This window comes from Acomys russatus, chromosome 30 (genome assembly GCF_903995435.1).
Source record: "Acomys russatus chromosome 30, mAcoRus1.1, whole genome shotgun sequence".
NCBI lineage: Eukaryota > Metazoa > Chordata > Mammalia > Rodentia > Muridae > Acomys > Acomys russatus.
This window is the reverse complement of record NC_067166.1, coordinates 34,384,912-34,409,663: the sequence shown is the minus strand read 5'-3', so window position 1 is coordinate 34,409,663 and position 24,752 is coordinate 34,384,912. Positions and strand designations below refer to the sequence as shown.

Here is a 24,752-nt window from a genome sequence, read left to right as displayed (position 1 = left end):
GAATGCTCACTGCTGTGTGTTTATCTCTCATCCACAAAACGTTGATGTATCTCAGGTCCCTTCCGGCTCAGGGCTTTTTAAAATTTTTTTTAAAAGATTTATTTATTACTATGTATACAATGCTCTGCCTGCATGTGCACCTGCAGGCCAGAAGAGGGCATCAGACCAGATCACATCATAGATGATTGTGAGCCACCATGTGGTTGCTGGGAATTGAACTCAGGACCTCTGGAAGAGCAGTCAGTGCTCTTAACCACTGAGCTATCTCTCCAGCCCCTGGCTTTTTTTTTTTTTTTTTTTTTTTTTTTTTAAGTTGGTCTAGGTAGCTGCAAGACATTTCATTCATCTTTCTTTCTTTCTTTCTTTCTTTTTTTTTGGTTTTTCGAGACAGGGTTTCTCTGTGTAGCCTTGGCCATCCTGGACTCGCTTTGTAGACCAGGCTGGCCTCAAACTCACATCGATCCGCCTGCCACTGCCTCCCGAGGGCTGGGATTAAAGGCGTGTGCCACCACGCCTGGCTCATTCATATTTCTTACACCAAAGCAAGATGACATTCTTGAAGAAGGGCTTTGACCAGCGTATGCTCTGAAATGCCGAGTACGGGCCAGGAGCTGCGAAGAGTCCCAAGTCACTAAGATAGCCTGTGTGATCCAAACAGTCTCAGAGAGCATCAGTCCTTTTGAAACTCTTAGCCTTCTGCATGGATTGTTACAAGATCTGATGTTATGCTCCTACTGAAATACCCAGTCTCTGAGAACAGGCCAATCTCTCCAAATTCAACGAGACTGGAACCAGTCTGCCTTCCCGTGCTGCATTTAAGAGCGGCTGGCCGTAGGAAAGTCCATACCTACTCCAGAAGCTGGAGTGAAGGAACAGATGCTGTTAACAGAAGGAACATCCAGGGACTGGAAATAGCTGAAAGATGACTGCCCCATCTCCCAGGTGAAAATGTCAACCGAATGCTGATTTCCTACGGTTAAGAAATAAAAAGCAACAAGCGGTACAAAGAAAATGGCAAAATTACACAATAGAACTATAGTAAAATATTAAATTCAATTTTAAACTTTTCTGCACAGAACACCTATTTTAATAACTCAGCTTGGCAGGGAATACTGCAGTCTCTCTCTGTTTTTATCACATGAAGTACATACACAGCTAAGACACATCAGGAGATAAATTCTGCCACATGAAACACACACTAAGACACACCAATAGACATATTGTTGCATGAAGCATACACACACCAAGCCAACCAAAGGAAGAACAAGAATGACATGTTGCCAGGCTGGAGATATTGGCTCAGTGGTTAAGAGTACTTGCTGCTCTTCTAGAGGATCTGGGTTCAATTCCCAACACCCACACAGCAGCTCACAACTGGTCTTTAATTTCAGAGGTTCTGACATCCTCACACAGACATATATGCACGCAAAATACCAATGCACAGGAAATTTTTAAAAAATCATTAAAAATGTTTGAAGAATAAAATGTTTCCTCGTTGACATTTCATCTTTGAAACTGAAATAACCAGGAAAATATTGTATTCTTATGCAGGCTGGATTTTGAATCCGTTTTATCAAAGGTTGCTAGACATTAGTAGTTTTATAAATTTCTCATGACACCCCAACCTCGGTCATATAAAATTATAACTACTGGAAGATTGGCTATAAAATTGTTATACCTTTTTTCACATTTCCCATCCACTCCTCATTTTACAGGAATCTTAGTGTAAAATGATGGTTCAGCGCTGCACAAAACACAGGTACAACGCTTCGTTTTTTGGCAAAACCTACTTCTAACGGACATTAGTACTTTCAATCATGGAAAGTCTATGGATCATCAAATGAGGGAGCATTTCACATAAAAGATTCAATCTAATACTGGATGGTTTGGGTAGTAACTCTACATACAGTACAAGCACCAGATTTTCTCACCTACAGAGGTATTTTTGCCAAAAAATAAGTAAACATCATCGCCTGAAGTCAAAGCCTCAACTTGTGCTATCCCACTGATGGACACTTCTTGGAAGTTAATAAGCTGACTACCAGACCACGTGAATAAAAGGACATTTTGTCTGACATCGGCCTGGGAAATGGCTATGAAGACAGAGCCTCTTTTGTAGAACAAGGCCATGCCCAGCACAGCTCGGACAGGCAACGTCTGATGGAAGACAAAGGTGTTACCGGACCATCTGAAGACCTGTAGGGAAAGTCCAAACACAGAGCCTTACAACCAGGAACTCAGCACCTGAGACAAATTAGAAGGATCGTATGTCCACACTGCTGGAGCCTTCTGTTTAGTTGGGAGGGGAGTGCTATAATAGAAAAGTAATGAAACTGATTCTGTGCCCTTCCCCTCCCTCCTTCCCTTCCTCCCTCTCCCCATCCCTCCCTCCCTCTCTTCACTCCATCACCCCTCCTGGGGGGACTGACTTTCTTCTCTCCCTCCCTCCCTCTCTCTCTCTCCCTCTCTCTCTCTCTCTCTCTCTCTCTCTCTCTCTCTCTTTCTCTCTGTGTGTGCGTGTGTATAATGAGTAAAAGAAAAGTTATTTGAGAAGAAATCAGTATAAAATATATGGAAAGGTAATGGAAGTAGAAAATCCAAAATAGAAAAGAATTGAAGTGAGCATAAAAACAAAAAATCCCTGATGCCTCTGTCTTCAGTAGCATTGCAAACAATGGTTTCACACTAAGGTAGCAGTTTCATTTTCTGTCCTCATGGTAGAAATACATGCAAGGCTTCAGTAGATATCCACAGAGGTAATCTTAGAAGGAAGTTCATAATTTACCGGGTTTAATCCTACAACCTGGTCACTTTTACAAAGAGTTGTAATACTCAGGCAAAAGTCCGGACTTTCAGCCAAGCGTTAGGCTAGAAACAATGGATACAAACTTCTTTTCTTCTTCGAAGGTTCCATCAATCATTAAGCAAAGAGGATGAAGCTGTCAATAAGTCAATAATGACTGCACACTGAGACATGACAGGATGGTGGAGTACCGAATATGGATGTCCTGAGGATATCAAGTTGCACGTTGGCTGGCTCCAAAGGCAGGACATTTGTCTTGTTCTAGGCAAAGACTGACCCTACTTGAAAGAACGTGAGGGGACAACGGGAATGAGGCAATGTATTTTCTTGAAGCAAGGACATGATTTAGGGTTCAAATCTGGGTCTCTAAGACAGTAAACATTAGTAAGAAATGATTCTATCAGGGCAACAGGCACGGCATCCTAGCTGGTAGAATGGTGAGGAAAGCTGACAATACTATATAACGTACAATCTATATAAGAAATATGAAATTTTTGTAAGTGTAATTGGAAGATGCTGAGCAGTTTTTTAAAAAAGGAATAAGAGAAACCAGTGTTGTTAGTAAGGTAACCGCAGATACTCAGCAGAGAATGGTTCTGCAGAAGTCAGAGAATTCTAGAGGTGGGCCGCAATGCTGTTCTATCTGACTCAGTGAGAAATGACGGGGGAGATGAGGCATGGACAGATGTGCCTGCATTCTAACTAGCATGAGATGTTCAAAAAACGCCTAATGATTACCAGATACAAGCGAATAGAAAGGCATGATTAAGCAGAAGATTTCCCATAATTCCTCTTGAATAATTCTCCCTTATGGGCCTCCTACTGCCTGCCAATAAAAGCAACGATGAAACAAGCCGCAGGGAGAAAATTTAAGTTCCAGCCAAGATGTTATGTACTACATGCCTAAACTATATGCAAGTGGGCATGAAAAGAAACAGACGTGGAAGGCTACAACACGGAGGGATGGCTACGGGTATGATTTGGAAGACACTGGCCTACAGCTTGCATGTCAAACCATAGACTTATAAAATCACCCAGAGCAAGTACGGAGGAAGGAAAAAATAAGTTAAACTGAATTCTAGAAAATTCTTAACATACTTCAGTTTATAAAGGAAGTGGGAAATGACAGTAGTGCCTGGGAAGGGAAGAAAAGTAGGGAGAGGCGGAAAGGATGGTGACAGATGGGTAGAGAGAAAGACATAGAATATAGACCTGTGCAAGAGAAAAGATGTTTCAAATGTGAGGCCATGCTGACTGCCACAGGCAACATAGGAAGGATGCACACAGCCCAGAAGGCCTGACAGGCTGGTCGCCATTGCTGTGCATGAAAGAACGCACTAACTACTCATCTTGTTTTATGGTCAAGTATTCTGACAAAAGCACCCGCAGGGAGAGTTTATTCAGCCTACAGTTCCAGAGTTCAGTCCATCATAGCGGGAACTGCATGGCAGTGAGACCTGAGGCAGCTGCACACTGTATCTACTGCCTGGAGACAGGGCGATGGACGGCTGATGGATGGTCATGCCCAGCTCACTTTCACCTTTCTGTCTCCTCCAGAACTCCAGCCTATGTACTGCTGCTGCTAGAGGGGACGAGGGTCTCCCCACGTCAAGTGGTCTGATCTAGAGACGGCTCACAGACAGACATATCCAAAGGCAGCCATATCTAGAGTCTGCCACATTGACAATGGTACACAGACCACGTGAGGAGAGAGTTCTTCCTACTGTAAAGAGAGGATGGGAAGGAGAGGTTTTCTTTCTAGAGTGGGCATTGCTTGAACATCACGCTCGCTGTGGTAACCCCCACGAGAGAGAATCCCGGCACGGAGAGAACAGTCGGCCCATGAAAGCAAGAAGGCCATCGGTGTGAGAGGACAGGCTTCCACAGGCAGACCCACACAGATGGGAAGAGGCTGGGTTCCAAGTGTCCTAAAAAGCAGTAAGCTTCCTTCCAGAAGCTTTTTCCTCAGGAGAGCCAGAAGCTGAAAACAAAGAGGGAAGAGGCGTATCTGGAAGCCTGAGCGACAAAGAGGCATCAACAAGCACCGACATTACAAGATGTAGTGTGCTGGGAAAGCGAGAAATGTGGTGTGCAATCCAATCCGAATGCCCGCTTGGCAGCGTTAACCCTGACTTTTCACTGATGCCATCTGGTGAGCTGTGATCTTTCTCCGTAGTCTTTTCCAAACTCAACTAAGCCCTAATCAAATGCTTAAGCTATTATTAGATCTGTTCTGTCTCCTGAAGAAACTCTAATAATTTAACCCTGGTCTTCAAAAACTGACTACACCTGATCAGCACCACTCCACATCACCACCACCACCAAATGCTGGCGTTTATTCCCCTATGTCCCTTCGACTACAGAGGCACAGATTTTTAGTTAGCAATGTTTTTAGAAGGGGAGCCACACCTGAGTTAACTCAGAATCATTTCTTTGACTTGCGATGATGACGTAATCTTGACTGTCTGAGGTGAAATGTCTCACTTGACAAGTTTCTGAAATAATGATTCTCTGTACCTGCAAAAAAAAAAAAAAAAGTGGGAGTAAACATGTGGACGTCTTTAACAATGGAAGCAACTGAGCGCAGCGACAGCACACAGTAGGGCCTGGCTTACGATTTGAAAGTGTGTCTAACTGGTAGGTTATGCATTCCTCAGTGTCACTTGGAGACAAAAAAACAGCCTTGAATTAAGATACTTGCTCCATTGTAGATCAAGGTGCAAAACAGTTCTTTTGTACTTTAACATAGAACACATAGCACCTTCCATTTTGTCCCATCTTACCAATTTGAATTGCACTTAAGTAAAGAAGCTACAGGAAGAGGAGGAGTTTTTCTTACCAGGAATAGTTTGAACCCGGAAGTGAGCGCGTACACTCTGTTAATGGATGGCTTCTCTCCATTTCCTTCTCCGTGAGTAATCACAAGATAGGGGGAGCCGCCAAGATTAAAGGCCTCACAAGCCGTAGCACTTTCTATATTTATGTCCTAGGAAAGACGAATGATATTAGTAAGTAATGTTGTGTCAGATTTTGTACGTACACTTTATTTTGTGCACCACAAAGCAAAAAGAGATGTTTACCTCAACTGGAATGAACGTCCCTTGCCATCGGTAAACAACTATGGATGACTTTCTTAGCATTATGCCATAAATTGAATCTTCGACAGGAAAGAAACACCAGCCACCTGCTGTCTTGTCAAAAAAGCTTTGAAATGTGGAAAAGACAACGTCCATTCCCCCTAAAGCAATAAAATAAATATTTATTTGTATGTATATAAGAGCATTTGATTCTTATTTCATTTGACATGATTTAAACAGTGAAACTAGTGAGTGTGTCAGAACGACGGCGTTGGCAACAACGATGATGAGCAAGTGTGTGCGTGAACATGTGGGCGTGCGCTGTCACATGTAAGAGAGAACACACACTAGGAAGCCTGAAAACAGTAACTAAAAGTATCGACTGGTTTTAAAGAGCAGTGACAGTTTGATCGACAGCCTACAATCTTTCCCAAGCGTATTCAAAACTAAATCCTAAGTATAAAGAGAAACATGCTAAAATAACCTCTATCAAAAGACAGCTGAAATTTGAAAATGATGAGTATGTCTTACAGAAGCCGGGTGCACTGGTGCACGCCTGGAATCCCATCACTCAGGGAGGCAGAGGCAGGCGGATCTCTGTGAGTTCGAGGCCAGCCTGGTCTATAAAGTGAGTCCAACACAGCCAAAGCTACACAGACAAACCACTATATATATTGGTTTTTCAACACACACACACACACACACACACACACACACACACACACACGTCTTACAGAACCATGCTAATGGTGCTATCACACTGCATCTTACACTTTTTAATGTCTGCCCATTCAAAAGTTTCGGTTTCTATATTATAGACTTTAAAATATCTATACAGACTCACTTACTTCAAATGACTTAAAGGTGTTTATCAAATTGCTATACATGTTTTAAGATTCTGTATTCAAAAACATTAAAAGAGAAACCCCCTGATTAATGAGAACTCAGTATGCTAAAAAAAAATAAGGGGGGGAGGGTTCTATCATGTACTGTCATGACTGTTCCCCAAAGTAAATAATTTATAAACTTTAGCTAATTATGTGAACATGATAAAATAAGAATAATAAAACCCACAACTTATATAAACTATCGAACAGACCAGTTTTAGCCGGAGAAGACACAATGTCACTGTCCATAGGTAGCATCCACTAGAGACTTTATTTCCTGAAAGCACAGACTACATACACTCTTATGTCGCAACCTTTTGAACAAGTTCACAGCCTTTTCATTAAGAGTCATTAGTAAAACTGGCAATGCAGACAGACCTTCAGTCCTGTGACTCACAAACACAATGAATGAAGATTAAGCAAGTGCCACTCAGGACTGACCACTCCAGGGCCACTTCTAAGAGTTGTCACGAGAAGTCTAAGTGGGGAACCAAACCCTTTTAGAATCTTGTCACATATACGGCATATGTATGTGTCAGGAGCCATAGGACCTTGCCTGACCTGTCCCAGTGGCTGAGAGGCCCTGCTGGCTGAAAGTCACAGCTGTCTGCATACTTGAGATAATTATTCTGCCTGGCTACCACAAAAGATCCAGCCTGACCTTGAGAAAGAGAACATTTGGTGTATCACGACTTCTGAATAATCGCCCCACTCCACACCTGCTGTCCTTGGGGCCTGGCCCAGAAGATTTTGTAACTTTCCACTGCATTCCTTCCTACCCCCCCCCACCCTCCCCGAAGCTCACTTTAAATTTGAATACTCCCTTACAATAAACGGCTCTTGACAAGCAGTGTTTCCTTGGGCCCCTGTCTCTCTCCCGCCCATTCTTTATTCACAGGTCGCGACCCTCCTCGCCGCTCCATGAATAACTGGACCCGCGGGTCGGGGAAATGTATGTATGTATGTATGTATGTGTGTGTGTGTGTATATATATATATATATATATATATATATATATATATACACATACATATATATATTTCCTGTCTTCTATGCATTATTGCTCTTTTTGTTTCTCCTTCTAATTTTTAGTCTTTCCTTATTTTGTCGGCCTTTTCCATCAGTACTAATGGAAGTTCTTGTAACTCCCAACTGCACAGGTAGGAATTCTCAATGCTCCAATATCTCTTCGAGACCCTTATCTTCCAAGCCAGACTTTTCAGAAATATGTGCATGTATTTAAAGTCTCTCTTCAAAGTATTATTCAGTGCCTGTCCCCCAGTACAAACGGCCTCCACTACGCCCATGCACATGGCCCACATTAGTAACTGTAAATGATTGGTTTTTGTAGGTTTTCAATCTTACTAAACTTCCCCCTGAAGGGACGCACACAGCTTCACCTCAATTCTAACAGTCTCTTTTGCCTTTGGCAGCAACCTTGTATTTTCCTGGGTTTCTCACAAGTATTTAAAATCTGTTTTCTTAGGTCATTTTTCTATTCCTAGGCACTCAATATGCGCCTTTTCAAAACTTAGTTGCATGCTTGCCCCCAGTCTAACTACAGGCTCTCTTTTTGGCTCTCAGTTCTCATGGGGTTCAACACAATGCGCCAAACCTTCCTAAATTCATCATCCATTTAGAAAGATTCCATTTAATTTAGAGAAATATCTTGTCAATTCTAACTCAAATGCAATACGTACCAGAATCTATTAGTCCACTCTCCTTACTCAGATAACACCGCTTTCATCATTTCTGTCTTGGATGATGGCTTAGACTTTCACTCAACTATATAAGCTAGGAACTTGAGTCATTCAGAGCATGTCACTCGCCATCATAGCCAATCCATCACTGGGTCCAAGCTACCTAACCTGCTGCCTCCTTGCTCATCCTCTGCATCCTTTCTTCTCTCCTATATGAACAATTCTTTATGCAACAGTATGAACAATATCTATAAGACATAAATATGTCATGCCACACTGTTCTTATTCATGCCTAAGACACTGAGAGGCTTTTCATTAAACGTAGGATGAACACGGCATCCAGGAAATATTTTTTAAGTTCTTTAATGATCTAGGCTTTTATGACTCAGGTCTCCAGCCTTGACAGGCCTTCCCCACTGTCTCCAGCATCTTCTAGTCCAATTCTTTGCATCCAATCCCCGTTCATCAGTCAGTCTTAATTCAAACATTTAACCTTGGAAGTACTCACCTAGTATTCTTTATATGTATGTGTGTATGCGTTTGTTCGACTGTCTGCCATGTGTATGAGTGCCTGCAGAGCCTACAAGAGGGTGTCAGGTCCGCTGAACCTGGAGTTACAGGCAGCTGTGAGCCTCCTGACATGGGCACTGGGAACAGAAACCAGGGCCTCTGGAAGAGAATCAGGTTCCCCTAACTGGAGAGCCATCTCTCAGCCTCACGTTTTCACTACTTCGGATTTCCTCTTTAGAGCATATATTCTCATTTGCAATGAAAACGTGTTTGTATTTCCTATATTTATTTCTGACAATGCCTAAATTCTAAGCTCTGTGATCTGAGTCCAAGTCTATGCATAATAAATGCACAACAAACACTGTGGATACAACCGCAGAGTCAAATACAGGTACTTGTTGGAAACACAGCAGGAACACACACACACATACACAGAGGTCATGGAAATAAAGCTAAACGTACTCATGCCAAAAGCGGTTTCGGACACTGTCTCCCACTGCACACTCACAGCCAAATTGAGGCCATTCGTACGTGATACGTTGAGGTACACACTCCTGTTGGACTCTTCAACGTCTATCGAGGTAGCACTAGAAGAAAAAAAATGGATATTGGAGAGCAAAAAAAGTATACTTTCTAAATATTTAAAATACATATCACACTGCCACCATATTATGTAGTATATTCTAAATTTGTACATTCCAACAAGACCCACAAATTTCATGCATTGGAGAGACTAGATGCTAGTATTCAAAGGTATTCACTTATGGAGTTTTTTAAATAAAAAATACGAATGCAGCACCCCAGTGACGTTATCATAACAAGGACTAAATATCTGTTACTTCACAATGTATAGCCAAACAAATTCACCATTCCAAACCCTCTTCACACAAAACCCAGGTATCTGATAAGAAACAAATGAGGTAGAAAATGTTTAGCCTCTTAAAGAAAGTTAGATACTTTAACTATTTTGAGAAATAAAATACAAACATTTGTCAGCTCCCAGACATTTTTTAAGTAACCAGATATTAACTTCCTCCTCTACATTCTCAGTTACAAGTGTCACCTATTTTGTTTCAAAATGTTAATGCTTTGTAAATAATCCATACCTATTTTCAACAGCACTGATACTGAAGAGTCCCAGAGGGGCCTGGTTTTGCAGAACTGTTATCAAGGTCTGAACACGGGACCCTAGTCTAGCACCTCCAGTTGGATTAAACAGGGTGCAAACAAAATGCTCATCCATTTCTGGTTCTGTGTCTAATATGGCAGAGATGTGCAGAGCCTGGAAATAAAAAGAAAAAAAATATAGTTAAAAGAATATGGCTATTTTTGAAAGACATATATGGAGAAATTTACTAAACATTTGACAACATATGTTTTGAAATATGACCTCTATTTATATTTGACTCCCACCATATGATCGCTACAATTGTTTCAAGTTCCTACTTTGGAGATTTTCAACATTGTGATCTGCTGCCCTACACAGTCTGAAGAGTAACAGTTGATGGCATTTAAAAATAACATTGACTGGGGAAGGAGAGATGGCTCCACAGTTAAGAATTCCTGCTGCTATTCAAGAGAACACAAACATAGTCCCAGTGGGTGCACATCAGGCAGCCTGCAGCTGCCTATAACCCCAGTCCCAGGACATAGGATGATGCTCTTTTCTGGCCTGTATGAGCATCTGCCTTCCTGCGCACAGACACATACAAACCAACACACGTGCATCATTTACAAATAAACTAAATCTTTCTTTAAGTTTTCAGGAAACAAATGATTACAAAGTTAAGTCCAAGTGTTGATTTTCTGTGACACGTTTCACACCTTTGCTCTACCCAGGCTACACAATTTCCTTAATGTCATTCCAAACTGGAAACGACGGTCTCCAGAATCAGCGACAGGCAGACTGGGTACAGACTAAAAGCAATCCAAAGGCTTTGCCAGCAGCCGAGCAAAAGGGCTGTGCTCTCAGCAGTGCAATGCAGAGCAGCGACGGGAAAGAGCCGGTTATGGCTGGTAAGTGCCATCAGGTGCTTCCAAACGCTGTGCGAAAGGCGGCGACATAAAACTGAAACTGCTGAGGCAAAATCCCATCTCTACAGAGCAAGATGAGGCTTTGATTTTAAAGGTTAGAAAACTACTTTCCCTGCAAAGGGCAAACGACAAAAAGAGAAGCTCCTAAGTGGCAATTACTTCAACCGTGTATTCTGAGAGGAGGTTACACGTATCTTTAAAGTCATTGGCCCATATGCTTAGGGACTGTGTACCACACAGCTTACATTTAAAAATTACAATGTGGGAGGCAGTTAGGGTTGTTCAAATTTTATTTAATTTATTCTAATAATTAATTTTAGCATCTTAAAACTAAAAAAAAGAAAGAAAGAAAACAAGGAAAAGTCAAAATAAAGTATAATTTTTAGCTATAAAAGAATTTTTTTGTTTTTTGTTTATTTGTTTGTTTTTTGAGACAGGGTTTCTCTGTGTAGCCTTGGCTGTCCTGGACTCACTTTGTAGACCAGGCTGGCCTCAAACTCACAGCGATCCACCTGCCTCTGCCTCCCAAGTGCTGGACTTAAAGGCGTGCACCACCACCGCCTGGCATAAAAGAATACTTTTTAAAAGAAGAAAATATGAATAAAGTAATAGCCAGTTCACAGAACACTTATGCTTTAAACTTTCATATCATTTCAAAATTGGAGTAGGCCTTTAGGCAAATCCATTAAAGGTTTTAGATATTTAAGAATACAAAATATTGGACTTGGAAAGCAGGCTTCAGATCACGTGAGCGAAGAGGACTGAGGATGTAGGTGTGCTGCCGAGCCCCTGTCTGGCTTTCTCAAGGCCCTGGGTCCAGCCTACAGCACAGAAAATAGGGAACTTCTCCAACTATCAGACGACTCTAACATTAAATCACGGTAACGACACTAGATCAGAGCTGTATTTGGCTTTAAAATATATAAGATAATGTAACCAAGCTGGAGAGATGGCTCAGAGGTTAAGAGCACTGTCTGCTCTTCCAGAGGTCCTGAGTTCAATTCCCACCAACCACATGGTGGCTCACAACCATCTATAATGATATTTGGTGCCCTCTTCTGGCGGGCAGGCACACAAGCGGGCAGAATAGGTATAAATAATAAATAAGATAATGTAACCAAATATTTTTTAACTGTATCTCAAAAGTTGAGGGGTTGGAGAGATGGCTTAAGGAGGAGCCTTAGTTTCTCCTCCAGAGAACCTGCCTTCAATTCCCAGCACCCAGACAGCAGCTCACAACTGTCTGCAACTCCAGTTCCAAAGGATCCAACACCTGTTCTGATCTCAACACGCACCAGGCTCACATGTGGTACACACACATATACATGGTCAATCACTCATGTATAGAAAAATAAAACAAATCTAAAAAACAAATTTGTAATAAACTTGAGTAACAAAACTAAAAAATGTTAGTATATAGAAAAGGAAAAGGTACATTTTTAAATTTTATTTTTTAGTATATACTGCACTTGTAACTAATCTCAAATTATCCTCCCAGCATGTCCCCCACTAAATGACTCCTGTTCTCGTATAAGCAAGCAGCTATGTTTGTTCAATTAGAACATGGCAGACAAGAACGAAAGGCCAAGGGTGAATGTATCTTTTAGCTTATGTTCTTACAAACAATATAAAGGAAAAATATCAAAGTGGCTGAAGATCAATCTGGTACCTCAAAACCTAGCTATACCTCTCCTAGGCATATACCCAAAAGATTGTCCACTATACCACAAGGACATTTGCTCAACTATGTTCATAGCAGCTTAATTTGTAATAGCCAGAATCTGAAAACAACCTAGATATCCATCAGCCAAAGAATGGATAAAGAAACTGTGGTCCATTTACATAATGGAATACTATTCAGCTATTAAAAACAAGGAAATCACGAAGCTTGCAGGCAAATGGATGGAACTAGAAAAGATCATCCTGAGTGAGGTAACCCAGACTCAGAAAGACACATATGATATACACTTACTTATAAGTGGATTTTAGCCACATAATATAAGATAATTATGCTGCAATCTACAAACCCAAAGAAGCTAAGTAACAAGGAAGGTCCGAGGGAGGATGCTTAGATCTCACTCAGAAGGGAGAAATAAAATAGACATCAGAAGTGGATGGAGGGAAGGAACTGGGTGAGAGAGGGGGTGGGGAGGGCAACAGGGGTAAGGGACAGGTTGGGGACAAGAGGGAAGAGACTGGAAGAGAGAATGAAAATCACTAGTGTAGCATCTCTGGTCTTGGGGACTCCTGGGAATCTATGGGGGAGACCACAAGCTAGGACTCCTAGCAGCAGGGGATACTGAGGCTGAGGTCACCACCTCCTGTATCGAGGTAGGACTTCCAGTGGAGGGAGGAGGACACCAAGCCACCAATAAAATTTTTGACCCAAAATTTGTCCTGCCTACAAGAAGGGTAGTAATAAAGATGGAGCAGAGATTGAGGGAATGGCAAACCAATGACTGACCCAACTTAAGACCCACGCCATGGGAGAGAGCCAACCCCTGACACTATTTATGATACTCTGCTATACTTGCAGATAGGAGTCTAGCATTACTGTCTTCTGAGAGGCTTCATGCAGCAGCTGATGGAAACAGATGCAGGGACCCACAACCAAACAATAAGCCAAGCTTAGGGAGTTCTGTGGAAGAGTGAGGGGAAGGACAGAGGGAGCCAGAGGGGTCAAGGACACCACAAGATCAACAGAGTAAACTAACCTAGACCCATGAGGACTCACAGAGACTGAGCCACCAACCAAAGAGCATGCATGGGATGGACCTAATCCCCCTACACGTATGTAGCAGATGTGCACCTTGGTCATCATATGGCTCTCCTTACAATTGGAGTGGGAGCTTCTCTGACTCTGTTGCCTGCCTTTGGATTCCTGTCCCATAGCTGGGATGCCTTGTCTGGTGTCAGAGGGAGATCTACCAGGGTGTGTTGGTACCCATGGTGGGGCTCTCCTTCTCTGGAGAGAAGAGTGAGGAGAGGGGGGAAGGGGCATGAGGCTGGGTGTGGGAGGATAGGATGGAGGGGGTTGTGATCAGACTGTAAAGTGATGAGTAAATATATAAAGTAATGGGTAAAAACAAAGAAAAATAAAATGACTAAAATAATTAAATAAAGGAAAATGCCATTTAAATAATTTTACATTTTAAAATGCTAATGACACATTCAAATTCTTGTACATTCCTCTACCATATTAAAAGGAGATTTCCCCACTTGGCTGCCTGTGAACCCTTTATAATGCCATAATGTTTGCCCCACACACTAGTGTCTTTGTCTCTCTCATTTAAGGTTTTTTTGTTTTCGTTTGTTTTTTGAGAACTTAAGGCACACCTTAGGGAAAATTATTTTTAAATACTAAAGATAATCCTGTGTTCTCATTAAAGATATTAAGGGCTCACACTCTACCTTGGATCGAACCCCTTCCTCTAGGACAATAAAGCCTTTGGAAGGAATCAGGTCCTTAGATTCCGTTGAAGAGTTGACATCTGTCACCACAAACTGCACGGCCACTGTCCCGAACAGACCTTGGGCAGGCTCGCGCACGACGACTAACACTGCAACACTCTCCGGCACGTAGAGAGATGTCGGCTCTCGGAGAAAAATGTGCTCGCTGTTGTTAAAGGACAGAACGCCAGGGCCATCGTCATTCGCAAGGACAGTAATCAAAGCTGTTAAAACAAAATAGCCAAGCCGTAACTGAAGAACAAATGGGTTACAAATCCTAAAGAGAACATTCACACAGCTGCCCTTTAATCGGTATTAACCCAGTTCTCAGCATAGCCCTATGAGGGAGAACCTTTTTTTACTAGTTCCACCGTACAGACCTGCGACAGAAAATACACAGATATCCCACAGAAGTGCAAAAGCTAGAAGGGAACAGTACTGTGGGACAGAGGCAGGAAGTCAGCTTCAAGGTGTTTGTTATTCCTATGATCATTTGCATGTTTATTTACATATTTGCGGGCAACAGCACATAGCACAGTGTGTGTGTATATGGAAATGAGAGGACACCTTGTGGAAATCTGCCCTGTAGGTCCCAGGGATCAAACGCAGGTCATCATCAGGCTTGGTGGCAAACACCTTTACACGCTGAGCCATCTTTTCAGCCAAAGACATACAGACTTAAGCATTACCATAATATCTTTATACATAAGCAGTCATTGTTTGAAAACATAACAGCAAAGGGTGGAGGCTGAAACACAGCCTGGACCTAGGTCCCCTACACAGATGTAGCCGATGGGCAGCTCGGGCTTTGTGTGGGTCCTCTAGTAAGGGGAGAGGTAGCTGTCTCTGACACGGACTCTGTTCTCCTCCTTTTTGATGGCTTCCCACCCGCAGGGGTACTTCGCCAGGCCACAGGGGAAGAGGGTGTGCTCAGCCCTGATAGGACTTGATGGGCTGAGGTGTGCTGAGGCGTGGGGTGCAGGGGTGAGGAATAGGGAAAGGGAAATGGGGGGTGAAGAAGAGCAAGTGGGACCAGGACAGGAGGAGGGAGGGAGCTACATTCAGGAAGTAGCGTGAACAAATAAATTAATTAATTTAAAAAATGGCCAAGAAGCAGAAAAAAAAATATAACAGTAAAGTAATCTCATTCAAAATAGGTAACACAGAAGTTAATGTGAAATATAAGAAAGATGCACACAAAGAAAACTGTGGCCTCCCCTTGTCTCCCCTGGACCCACTCTCAGGTTGCTTTCCGAAGTTCACATTTGTACAGTAGAGGCTCGCTCCCCTCCCCTTCCCACCTCTGAGGACAGCAACAACCACGGCAGGAGCAGTAGGCAAGCCTTTGGACAAAGACTAACGTCTAATGTGGGACTAGGTAGTGGCCACGGCTTACATAAAAAAGCAGATGAGAAAGCCGCAGAGAGCAAAGTATCAAGCAGCATTTCCCCACAGCCTGTCCTTCAGTTCCTGCCTCCTGGTTCCTTCCTTGGGTTCCTGCCCTGACTTCTGCTCCTGATGAATCTAATTGGTGACAAGCTAAAATAAACCCTTTCTTCCTCAATGTGCTTTAGTCATGGTGTTTATCACAGAAGCAAAATAAACTAGGACAGATAGATAAAAACACATTTTACATTGAAAAGTAATAGCCAATGAAAGAAAACCCATCATTAGAAATTAGGGTAGTTTATTGTATATATGTGTAATAATATAAATGTATATGTAAAAAATATTTAGTAAAAAAATAAAATAAAATAAATTAGGGTAGTTGCTTATATATCTTAGAATAAAAATAGATTTATGTTCCTGTCTCACATATTATCATTATCAGTAAATAAGTTCCTACTATGTTAAAAATAACCACATACGGGCTAGAGAGATGGCTCAGTGATTAAGAGCACTGTCTGCTCTTTCAGAGGTCCTGAGTTCAGTTCCCAACAACCACATAGTGGCTCACAACCATCTGTAATGTGATCTAATGCCCTTCTTTTGGTGTACAGGTATACATGCAAATAGAACACTCATATACAATAAATAAATAAAATCTTTTTAAAAACAATCACATATAAATCAAAATGATGCAAATTTCAGAAGAGTATAGTAGTGTTTGGGGGGAAAATAAATGTAATTTTAAAAAAAATAACAAAAATGTCGATATTTTTAAAACTGTATAGTAAAAGATATAACAAATTTAAGACATAAAAAGGACAACCTCGGAAGATTATTTACAAAACGTCTAACAGCTGAGCCTTTCTGCTCCCGCCCCACCCGACCCCCCAACTCCAGAACAGCTGCTTCTTCTCAGGCAATGCCACCTCATCCCTGAGATACAATGGTAAAGGCTGAAGTGAAGGGGTTTGGTGTGCTGGGTGCCTGGTCACCAAGACTGTCTTAAAACCTAGCAAAGTGTATACTGTTGCCATTGACGACCCATCATTGACCTCAACTACATGATTGACATGTTCCAGATGTCTCCACCAAAACTAAGTTCCACAGCCAAGGCTGAGCACAGGAAAATTCCATTACGTAAGGCCGTCTCCATCTCGCAGGAGTGAGATTTCACCAATATTGTCAGGGTCCAGACCAGGGTGAGGACAAGGCCTGGAGCTGGGTGGATGCAAGGACGGTGCCGGAGGAAGGAGCCAGGCGTGGTGATGGCGGGAGTTTTGCAGTCAGGGTGCTTCTTTATTTATACAGAGCTCAGCAGGCAGGGATAGATGCGCGTTGTTCAAGAACACAGATCATAACGCCTTTGTCCGTGGACATGTGTTTTAAGTTCTGCTTGGTCATAAGTTTAGTCATCATTGATAAGCCATGACAAAATTTTCCCTCATCAACCCTATAACCTTACTTTTAACAGTCTTGTAGTTTCAAGGGCATTAGACAAAAAAAGAAAATCTGCAAGTCAGCCTGGACAGACGGTCATGTCCCGAGCAGTGTTCTATCAATTTTCAAAGGTCAGAGTGCTAATTGTAATTAGGCCCAAGGAAAGTCTTCAGTCCAAGCTGCTGCTGTTATTATTTGATTTCTGCCATTACACGATGGTTGTATTTTATATATTTGTAGAACGTAATTGTGTATCTAATGTTGGTATTATTTTGTTCCTTGGTCATACAACACCACAGTGGCCATGGATGAGTTAACTTCCCTACGAAAAGGGAGGTCTTAATACTTTATTCTTTTATAATTTATCCGCAGCATTCTTTGTCCATCTGTATGAGGACGAGGCTGTTAATTTCATCTGCTGTCAACGTCTCTAGCCCACCCAATCTTGTTTACCTTGTAAGTTTACTTCCCCAGAAAAGTCCTCACTGTAATACCTCTCCTGATTTTAGGGAGCTATTCTTATCTGGCCTACTTGAAGGCGTTCCTTATGCCCTGGAGGTTGGGACTCAAACAAATATGCCAGAGATCTCCTTCTGAGGCTCTGACTTCAACATACTCTTGGCACATCTGCCCCTGCACTTAGGAGCAAGATAATCAACACAAAGTAAACTTACAAGGTAAGGGAGTTGAAGGGGGAAATGTGCGTGAATATAATTATATTTCATTGTACACGTGTGTAAAATTTTCAAAGAATAAAAAAATTAACAAATATGCAAATAAATGTTTTCTTATGCAACATTCAGTAATCCATGAAGTTTTTCCCTGTCATTATTGCTTTACCACTGTCGAGTGTCATCGCAATACCTAACCCACAGTCAAAGTGGGTGATTTCAGAAAAAAAATATCAAGCCATTCCAAGTAAAGAACTAAAGGTCTCATGTTGTATGTGAGACTGTAGGACCCCTACTCTGCATAAATCCCATGGCACTGAAGCAACATGGACGAGCCAGAGCCACCATCATGAAGCAACATGGAAAAGCCACCATCATGAAGCCACATGGAAGAGCCACCATCATGAAGCCACATGGAAGAGCCACCATCATGAAGCAACATGGAATAGCCACCATCATGAAGCCACATGGAAGAGCCACTGTCATGAAGCCACATAGACAAGCCATCATCATGAAGTCACATGGAAAAGCCACTGTCATGAAGCCACACGGAAGACCCACCATCATGAAGCCACATGGACAAGCCACCATCATGAAATCACATGGAAGAGCCACCATCATGAAGCCACATGGACAAGCCACCATCATGAAGCAACATGGAAGAGCCACAGTCATGAAGCCACATGGAAGAGCCACCATCATGAAGCCACATAGAAGAGCCACCATCATGAAGCCACATGGAAGAGCCACCATCATGAAGCCACATGGAAGAGCCACCATCATGAAGCCACATGGAAGAGCCACAGTCATGAAGCCACATGGAAGAGCCACCATCATGAAGCCACATAGAAGAGCCACCGACATGCTTCTCATCATTGCTAAGCATAAAACCACAGCAGAACTCAAGTCCTGAGAGAAAGACTTTTGCACACGGAATAAACCACAGTAACTGAGGAAATCACTTAATACTACATCTAGCACCAGCCTCCCCTGAGCTTGCTGTTTCCATATACACAAACACACAGGTGGGACTCCTTACCACTAATATTAGACCTTATCAAGGCAGAGCTTAAGGGGGCTTTTTGTATGAGGCAAGCAAACGGCTCGCCCCTCTTGCCTCCACACTTCTGAAGCCAAGACAGGCGACTGTGGGAAATGATGACAATTACCTATTGTATTTTTGCCCAGCTCTAGCCCAGGAGAAGGATTTGTTAATATCAACTGAAACTTTTCGTCTCCTTCTGGAACGTCATCGTCCAGAATCGTAACTTCCACGTGCTTATGCCTTTCTCCATCAGCGAAGTGAAGAATCTGATCAAAGAAAAAAATAAATAAATAAATATAAAAGAAAAAGCCATGTACTTAAACTCACTCTGAGTTTTCACAAAACGTTTAGAAAACAATATCATATAACTAATAATGCAGAGAATAAGCTATCTGGGGGCCTGGGGAGAGGGCCCGGCAGTTGCATGTGTTTGTTGCTCTCTCAGGGGACCCAAGTTGAGTTCTAGAGCCTTTGTCATGCATCTTGTAACCTCTCGAAATGCTAGAGCCGGGGAGCCTTAACTTTTTACATGACCTCTTTCTGCTACAATTTCTCTCTTTTTTTTTTAAGTTAAATTAATGTTTTTACTCACTTTACAACCCTATCGCAGCTCCCCCCAATCCCACCCTTACACCTCTCCCCTTCTCCTCAGAAAAGGGGAGCTCCCCCTATTTTGTTTAAGTTTAAATTGAAAATATTTCAAGTAAGAGTTACAGAATAGGAAAAAAAAAAAAAAAAACCCAAACATTTGTCTAAGAAACAAAGGGGAATAAAGACACGAGGGTTTTCAAAAGTGCTTCAAGGGCCTGAGGTGTTTCTATAAATTAAGAAAAACAGCAGTAACACTCGGGGAACGTCTAACGACCAACGTCTTTAATACATGATCCTTCAGATACTTAGTCCTTCAGAACTAAGTGCCCCAAAAAGCAAATATGGAGTTATATCTAGAATACAATTAGATTTTAATTCAACTGCTTATTACAGCAGAGAGAAGTATACATTATAGAAATCTTCTGCCTGGCCTCACTATGACGTAGCTTATACGGTAGATATTGAGACTGATTTACTCGGGAAAGACCCACATCACTACGATTCTCAAGAAACAGCAGTTGTAACTGGCCGGCGAGGGTCGTGCAGAGCCCCACCTGTGGGCTGCAGATGTAATCCAGCCCCATCTGGGCCTCTAGGTTCTGGGCATACACAAACAAGGACACCTGGCCACGGGCCTCTCTGCTCCTCTGGACCACCAACACTACAGTGCCGTGGGTTTCGTTCACATCAAACCTGGAACAAGGAGAGTACAGTCAGTTTTCTCTCATGACTTCCGTTTGGTCATCTTGAAGGGTCTGAGATGAAGGGCCTTCTGCACCCTTTGGTTTACCTGCTACGCTGCCACTCAACAACACCTTGGGCACCGTCATTGGCCTCTATGGTGATCTGTGCAGTCAAACCTTCTGAATCTAATAAAACAAGAGATATAGCCAATGAATATGATTTAATACATTTCAACGAAACTGTATTTAAAGTCACAGTCTGGCATAGAATTTGAAGACTGAGTTACATCAATTTTAATGTATAGGTATTGTAGGTGGTGAAAGGATGTTTAAGGAAATTAAAAAAAAAAACAAACAATTCTGGTGATATTAGAAAAAAAATCTAATTACCAAGATGTGCCGATATATAACTACTCAACTGACAACTGTGTGAATACAAGCTATAAATGTTATAGGTTCATTCTGAATAAACTAAACAATATTAACATATATATTGTATTTCAGGAGGGGAGAAAAAGGTACTGATACAAAAAGTAGGAAGGAGAAAACAAACTGGATACAGAAAGGTAGACAGTCACAGAAAAAATTACAGATATAACAGAGTGACACAGAGAGGACCAGTAACACAAACTAGGGAAAAGGGGTGATGACGCAGAAGACACATAATTCTCTTAGATGTATCTTTGTCAGTATGCTACAAATAGCTACTCTTCTATGTGGAAACATTACTACTTTCCATGGGTGTGTGTGTGTGTGTGTGTGTGTGTGTGTGTGTGTGTGTGTGTGTGTTTCAATACCTTATCCTTTAGTTAAGGACAATTATCATAGCTGCTTAGGTGAGGGAAAGGGTAAGAAGACCAATTATTTTTAGACTGAAGTGAACAATACTGTTCAGTAGACGATATTAAACCAGGATTTATACTCAGCGAACTATAGGCTTACAGACAGACACTCTAAAAATCACAGCATACTACTAAAACAAACACACACATATACAGTAACACCGTATGGACTCAACAGGTTATATTTGTGAATATATATGTATATACAAATACACACACACACATTCATGCAATAACAATTAATGAAAGACGAAGCCATGAATTCGAAGGAGAGCAGGGAGGTTTGGAGAGAGGAAAAGGAAGGGAGAAATGTAATTAATTTAAAATCTCAAAACTAAACAAAAAGTATTTTTGAAAGGAGAGGGTAATCACAAATTACTAAAATTAAACTTTTAGTTTAAAAAAAAAAAAAAAAAAGAACCCAACTCCTGTGTGCTCTAGTTACATCAGGGCATCTTACTAAGCTTCTCATGGTTTCTATTGCCTCATGTGTAAAATGACAGTGCCAATACACAGGACAACAGAATTAGAGAACCAGACCAGAGAGAGCTTCATTCAAGCTGGTCTGAATGGGAGCGTGTCTAAAAACGGAGAGTTTAGTTAGCTCTCTTAGGATGAATTAAAGTGACCTTGTAATAGCACTTGATATACAGAGCTTAGTCACTGGGATTTTGAAAGGGCTGAAACACATTACTCAATGACATGTAGAAACGAGCTATTCTTTTCAGAGTAGTTAAGCCTTAGAAATGAGTCCTTGGGCCACGACAGCCATCCCAGTTCTATGCTTCCCTCCTTATTCAGGGCTAACCAACCCCCTCTGTCCACGGTGGGGGGGGGGTGCGGGGGGGCAGGCAACGGTGGTTCAGGCTGGCCTCAAGGCCACTCACTACCACGCGGCACATGTCACATACTTTCCAGCAATACTTAGGATATACCTTATGGAAAGGTCTAAATAAGATTCTATCAAGGTTCATGTTTTACCTTTCAGTCTGTAACGAATTAAGTTTTCTAAAAGCAGGAAAAGAAAAAGATCAAAGGTCAGGAGAGAAGCAAGGAACAGAATGCACAGAATTAGTGGTTAACATAAGAAATAAAATGGATGGCTTATGAAAATAGCTAATTACATTTTTTAAAAGAAAATGAAAGATAAATACATTTGAAAAAAGTAATGCTACCTTGCAGATTGCAGAATTGGCTATAATATAATTGTAAAATTTAAAGAATATCACAATAATTATTGCCTTTACACTCCCCTACAAAACTGCAATGATAGTCTCTAAATTAGAATAACTCTAATATGCTCATCGTATTTTCTTTCTTTCTTTCTTTCTTTTTTTTTGCTTGTCGTCTTTTCACACATGGTTAGATTTGGAAAACAGAGCAATGAACACTTCTGATTGATAAAAAATAAATAAAGTCACTTGAAGTTCGTAAAAGGATTCATAAAAGAGAGATACCTTACCTAGTCTGGGAGGAAATGAAGTTAAAGGGGCCAGAATGAGATCAACATGAGTTAAATTCACCAAGAAATATTCTCTTAGCTCTGGTATATCATCCTGCAAAAATTAAAATCATTAAAAATGCTTTCATTATGTTCTAATGAAATTACTCCTCATAAGCTGCTTTAAGTTATGTTAAAATGCATATGCACAAACAGTAAAAACACAATAGAAAACATAAATGCAGGTATAATTATTTAAATTCGAAAATATAAATACAACAACGTCATCTTATATGTGGAAGTTACTAGGTTGAACACTCTGAAACCACCTCAAACTTCTAACACTGTAAACACAGTTTATGAGCAAACCAACTATCTAACTATATGAACCTAATTATTTTCAATACAACATAAACAAAAAGTGTTCGATTTCCCTAATAGCTGTTGGCCAGGAAGAAGAGTAGAATGGTGCCACGGAAGCAACTTAAGCTTTGCCATAGGAAGGCGGAGGGCAACTGCTGGAACTTGAGGTGAGCGGCTTGCACCCCAAAGCCTCAACGCTTCCATGTTCGTTATGCAGAATTAGGAAGCACAACGGCATGGCCTGTAGGTGATAACTGAAAATAGAGTATGTGGACTATCCAGCCTCAAGGCATCCTTTGAAGGCGATAGTGGTTACTATTAATCAATAGTTCCACAATTTACAATGGAAACAAAGAAGATTTACGGGAGTAGTAAAACCCATGTCAGGAGTGACCAACTGGCTGTGAATACTTCAAAGTTTACAAAGAAACTGTGTGTGTGTGTGTGTGGAGGGGGGGCGGTGTTTGAGTGGTATGTGCATGTGTGTAAGTGGTATGTGCATATATATTTATATACATACATACATACATACATACATACATACACATGTGTGTGTATACATGTTTCCATGTGAGAAAGCAAGAAGCTCAAAATTGGTCTCTAGACAGGTGTCAGTATCTGGGCAAACATAAGCAACAGCCCTGCCTTACCACACCCCACAGTGGCTTGCTTCTGCATGTCAGGCCTGCTGTGTTTTAATCTAGCACTACGTGGAGAATAAGGGTTGAAAATAACAAAACATAAAAGGCGGTGCAAGGAAAACTCCATGCTTAGACAACTAGACTTCGAGGAAGAGGTGGGGGTATATATTTCTACTTTAGAAGCTCACTTACCTAGGGAGTGTGTGTGTGTGTGTGTGTGTGTGTTTGTGTGTGTGTGTGTGTGTGTGTTTACGGTGTGTAATTAGTTGCATTAACAGGTCAGGCTTTTATGATGGCTGTTTAGATGTTTGGTCAGACCCTGTCGCACACTGACAAGACAGCAGCTTTTGTTCTTGGATTTGCACTGCTCATGTTGCCATGGGCCACAGTGCAGTGGAAATAACAACAAGCCTCGCAGGGTGCAGAGCTAACATCACTAATAATTTTGTAAAGCTATACAAAACGCCACTGACAGAATAAAAGCTTTAAAACTGAACTTGCCAACACAAAATACTAGAAATGTCTTTTCCAATCTATAGTCATTCTCACGTCTCTACTGTACACGATCTTTTTACCTTTTCTGTTCACAGTACCCTTCCCATCACCCCAAGAAAGGCATTTCCATAGATGAACCCACAAAACCCCCCAAACGACACAAGAGTCCACGATGTGAAAACACATTTAAGGTGCAATTTCAGTCACCACTGACTCCTTCAGAGAGCCGTTAGAGAGCTTCCCACGCTCTCTGCTTTACCTAATCTCACCCGCAAAGATCATGAGCTCTCCACAGACCTGTGGGACAGTGACTCCTTTGGCATTATCAAAATGCTCCCTTGGCACCTCTCAAGCCACAGCTGCTTTATAGGAACGTGCCCTAAGGAAATTATCTCTCATACAATGTTTCTATAATAAAATACGCAACAGTAGGCTGGCCAGTCTAAACCCAAATGGAAACTCCTGGGTGACTTGACATTAAAAAAAAAACAAAACAAAAACAAAAACAAAAAACATCAGGGAGAGCAATAGCCCAAAAATGCCACCAGCAGGGGGGCACAAATCAAATAGACTCTTAAAATATCTAAACACTGTAGAGCTTTCACATTTTAAAGAAAACTTAAGAATGTTAAAGGCGGGAGGGAGGGAGGAATGGGAAGATACAACGGATGGGCTAACAATTGAGATGTAATA

At 41.5% G+C, this 24,752-nt stretch overlaps 1 protein-coding gene across 1 annotated transcript in view; it reads right to left on the bottom strand.

Annotated features, from left to right (window-relative positions):
- Positions 1–24,752, bottom strand: part of Adgrv1 (adhesion G protein-coupled receptor V1) — a 469,943-nt gene that overhangs the window by 365,995 nt on the left and 79,196 nt on the right. Inside the window, exons 37-48 of the mRNA XM_051172399.1 lie at positions 22,582–22,675; positions 20,385–20,463; positions 20,149–20,287; positions 19,128–19,269; positions 14,423–14,685; positions 10,084–10,259; positions 9,440–9,564; positions 5,884–6,041; positions 5,643–5,789; positions 5,213–5,320; positions 1,932–2,196; positions 848–970 (exon numbers count right to left, since the gene is read on the bottom strand). Of these exons, the coding sequence (XP_051028356.1) occupies positions 848–970; positions 1,932–2,196; positions 5,213–5,320; positions 5,643–5,789; positions 5,884–6,041; positions 9,440–9,564; positions 10,084–10,259; positions 14,423–14,685; positions 19,128–19,269; positions 20,149–20,287; positions 20,385–20,463; positions 22,582–22,675 (1,819 nt within the window). The remainder of the gene's footprint in view (positions 1–847; positions 971–1,931; positions 2,197–5,212; positions 5,321–5,642; positions 5,790–5,883; positions 6,042–9,439; positions 9,565–10,083; positions 10,260–14,422; positions 14,686–19,127; positions 19,270–20,148; positions 20,288–20,384; positions 20,464–22,581; positions 22,676–24,752) is intronic.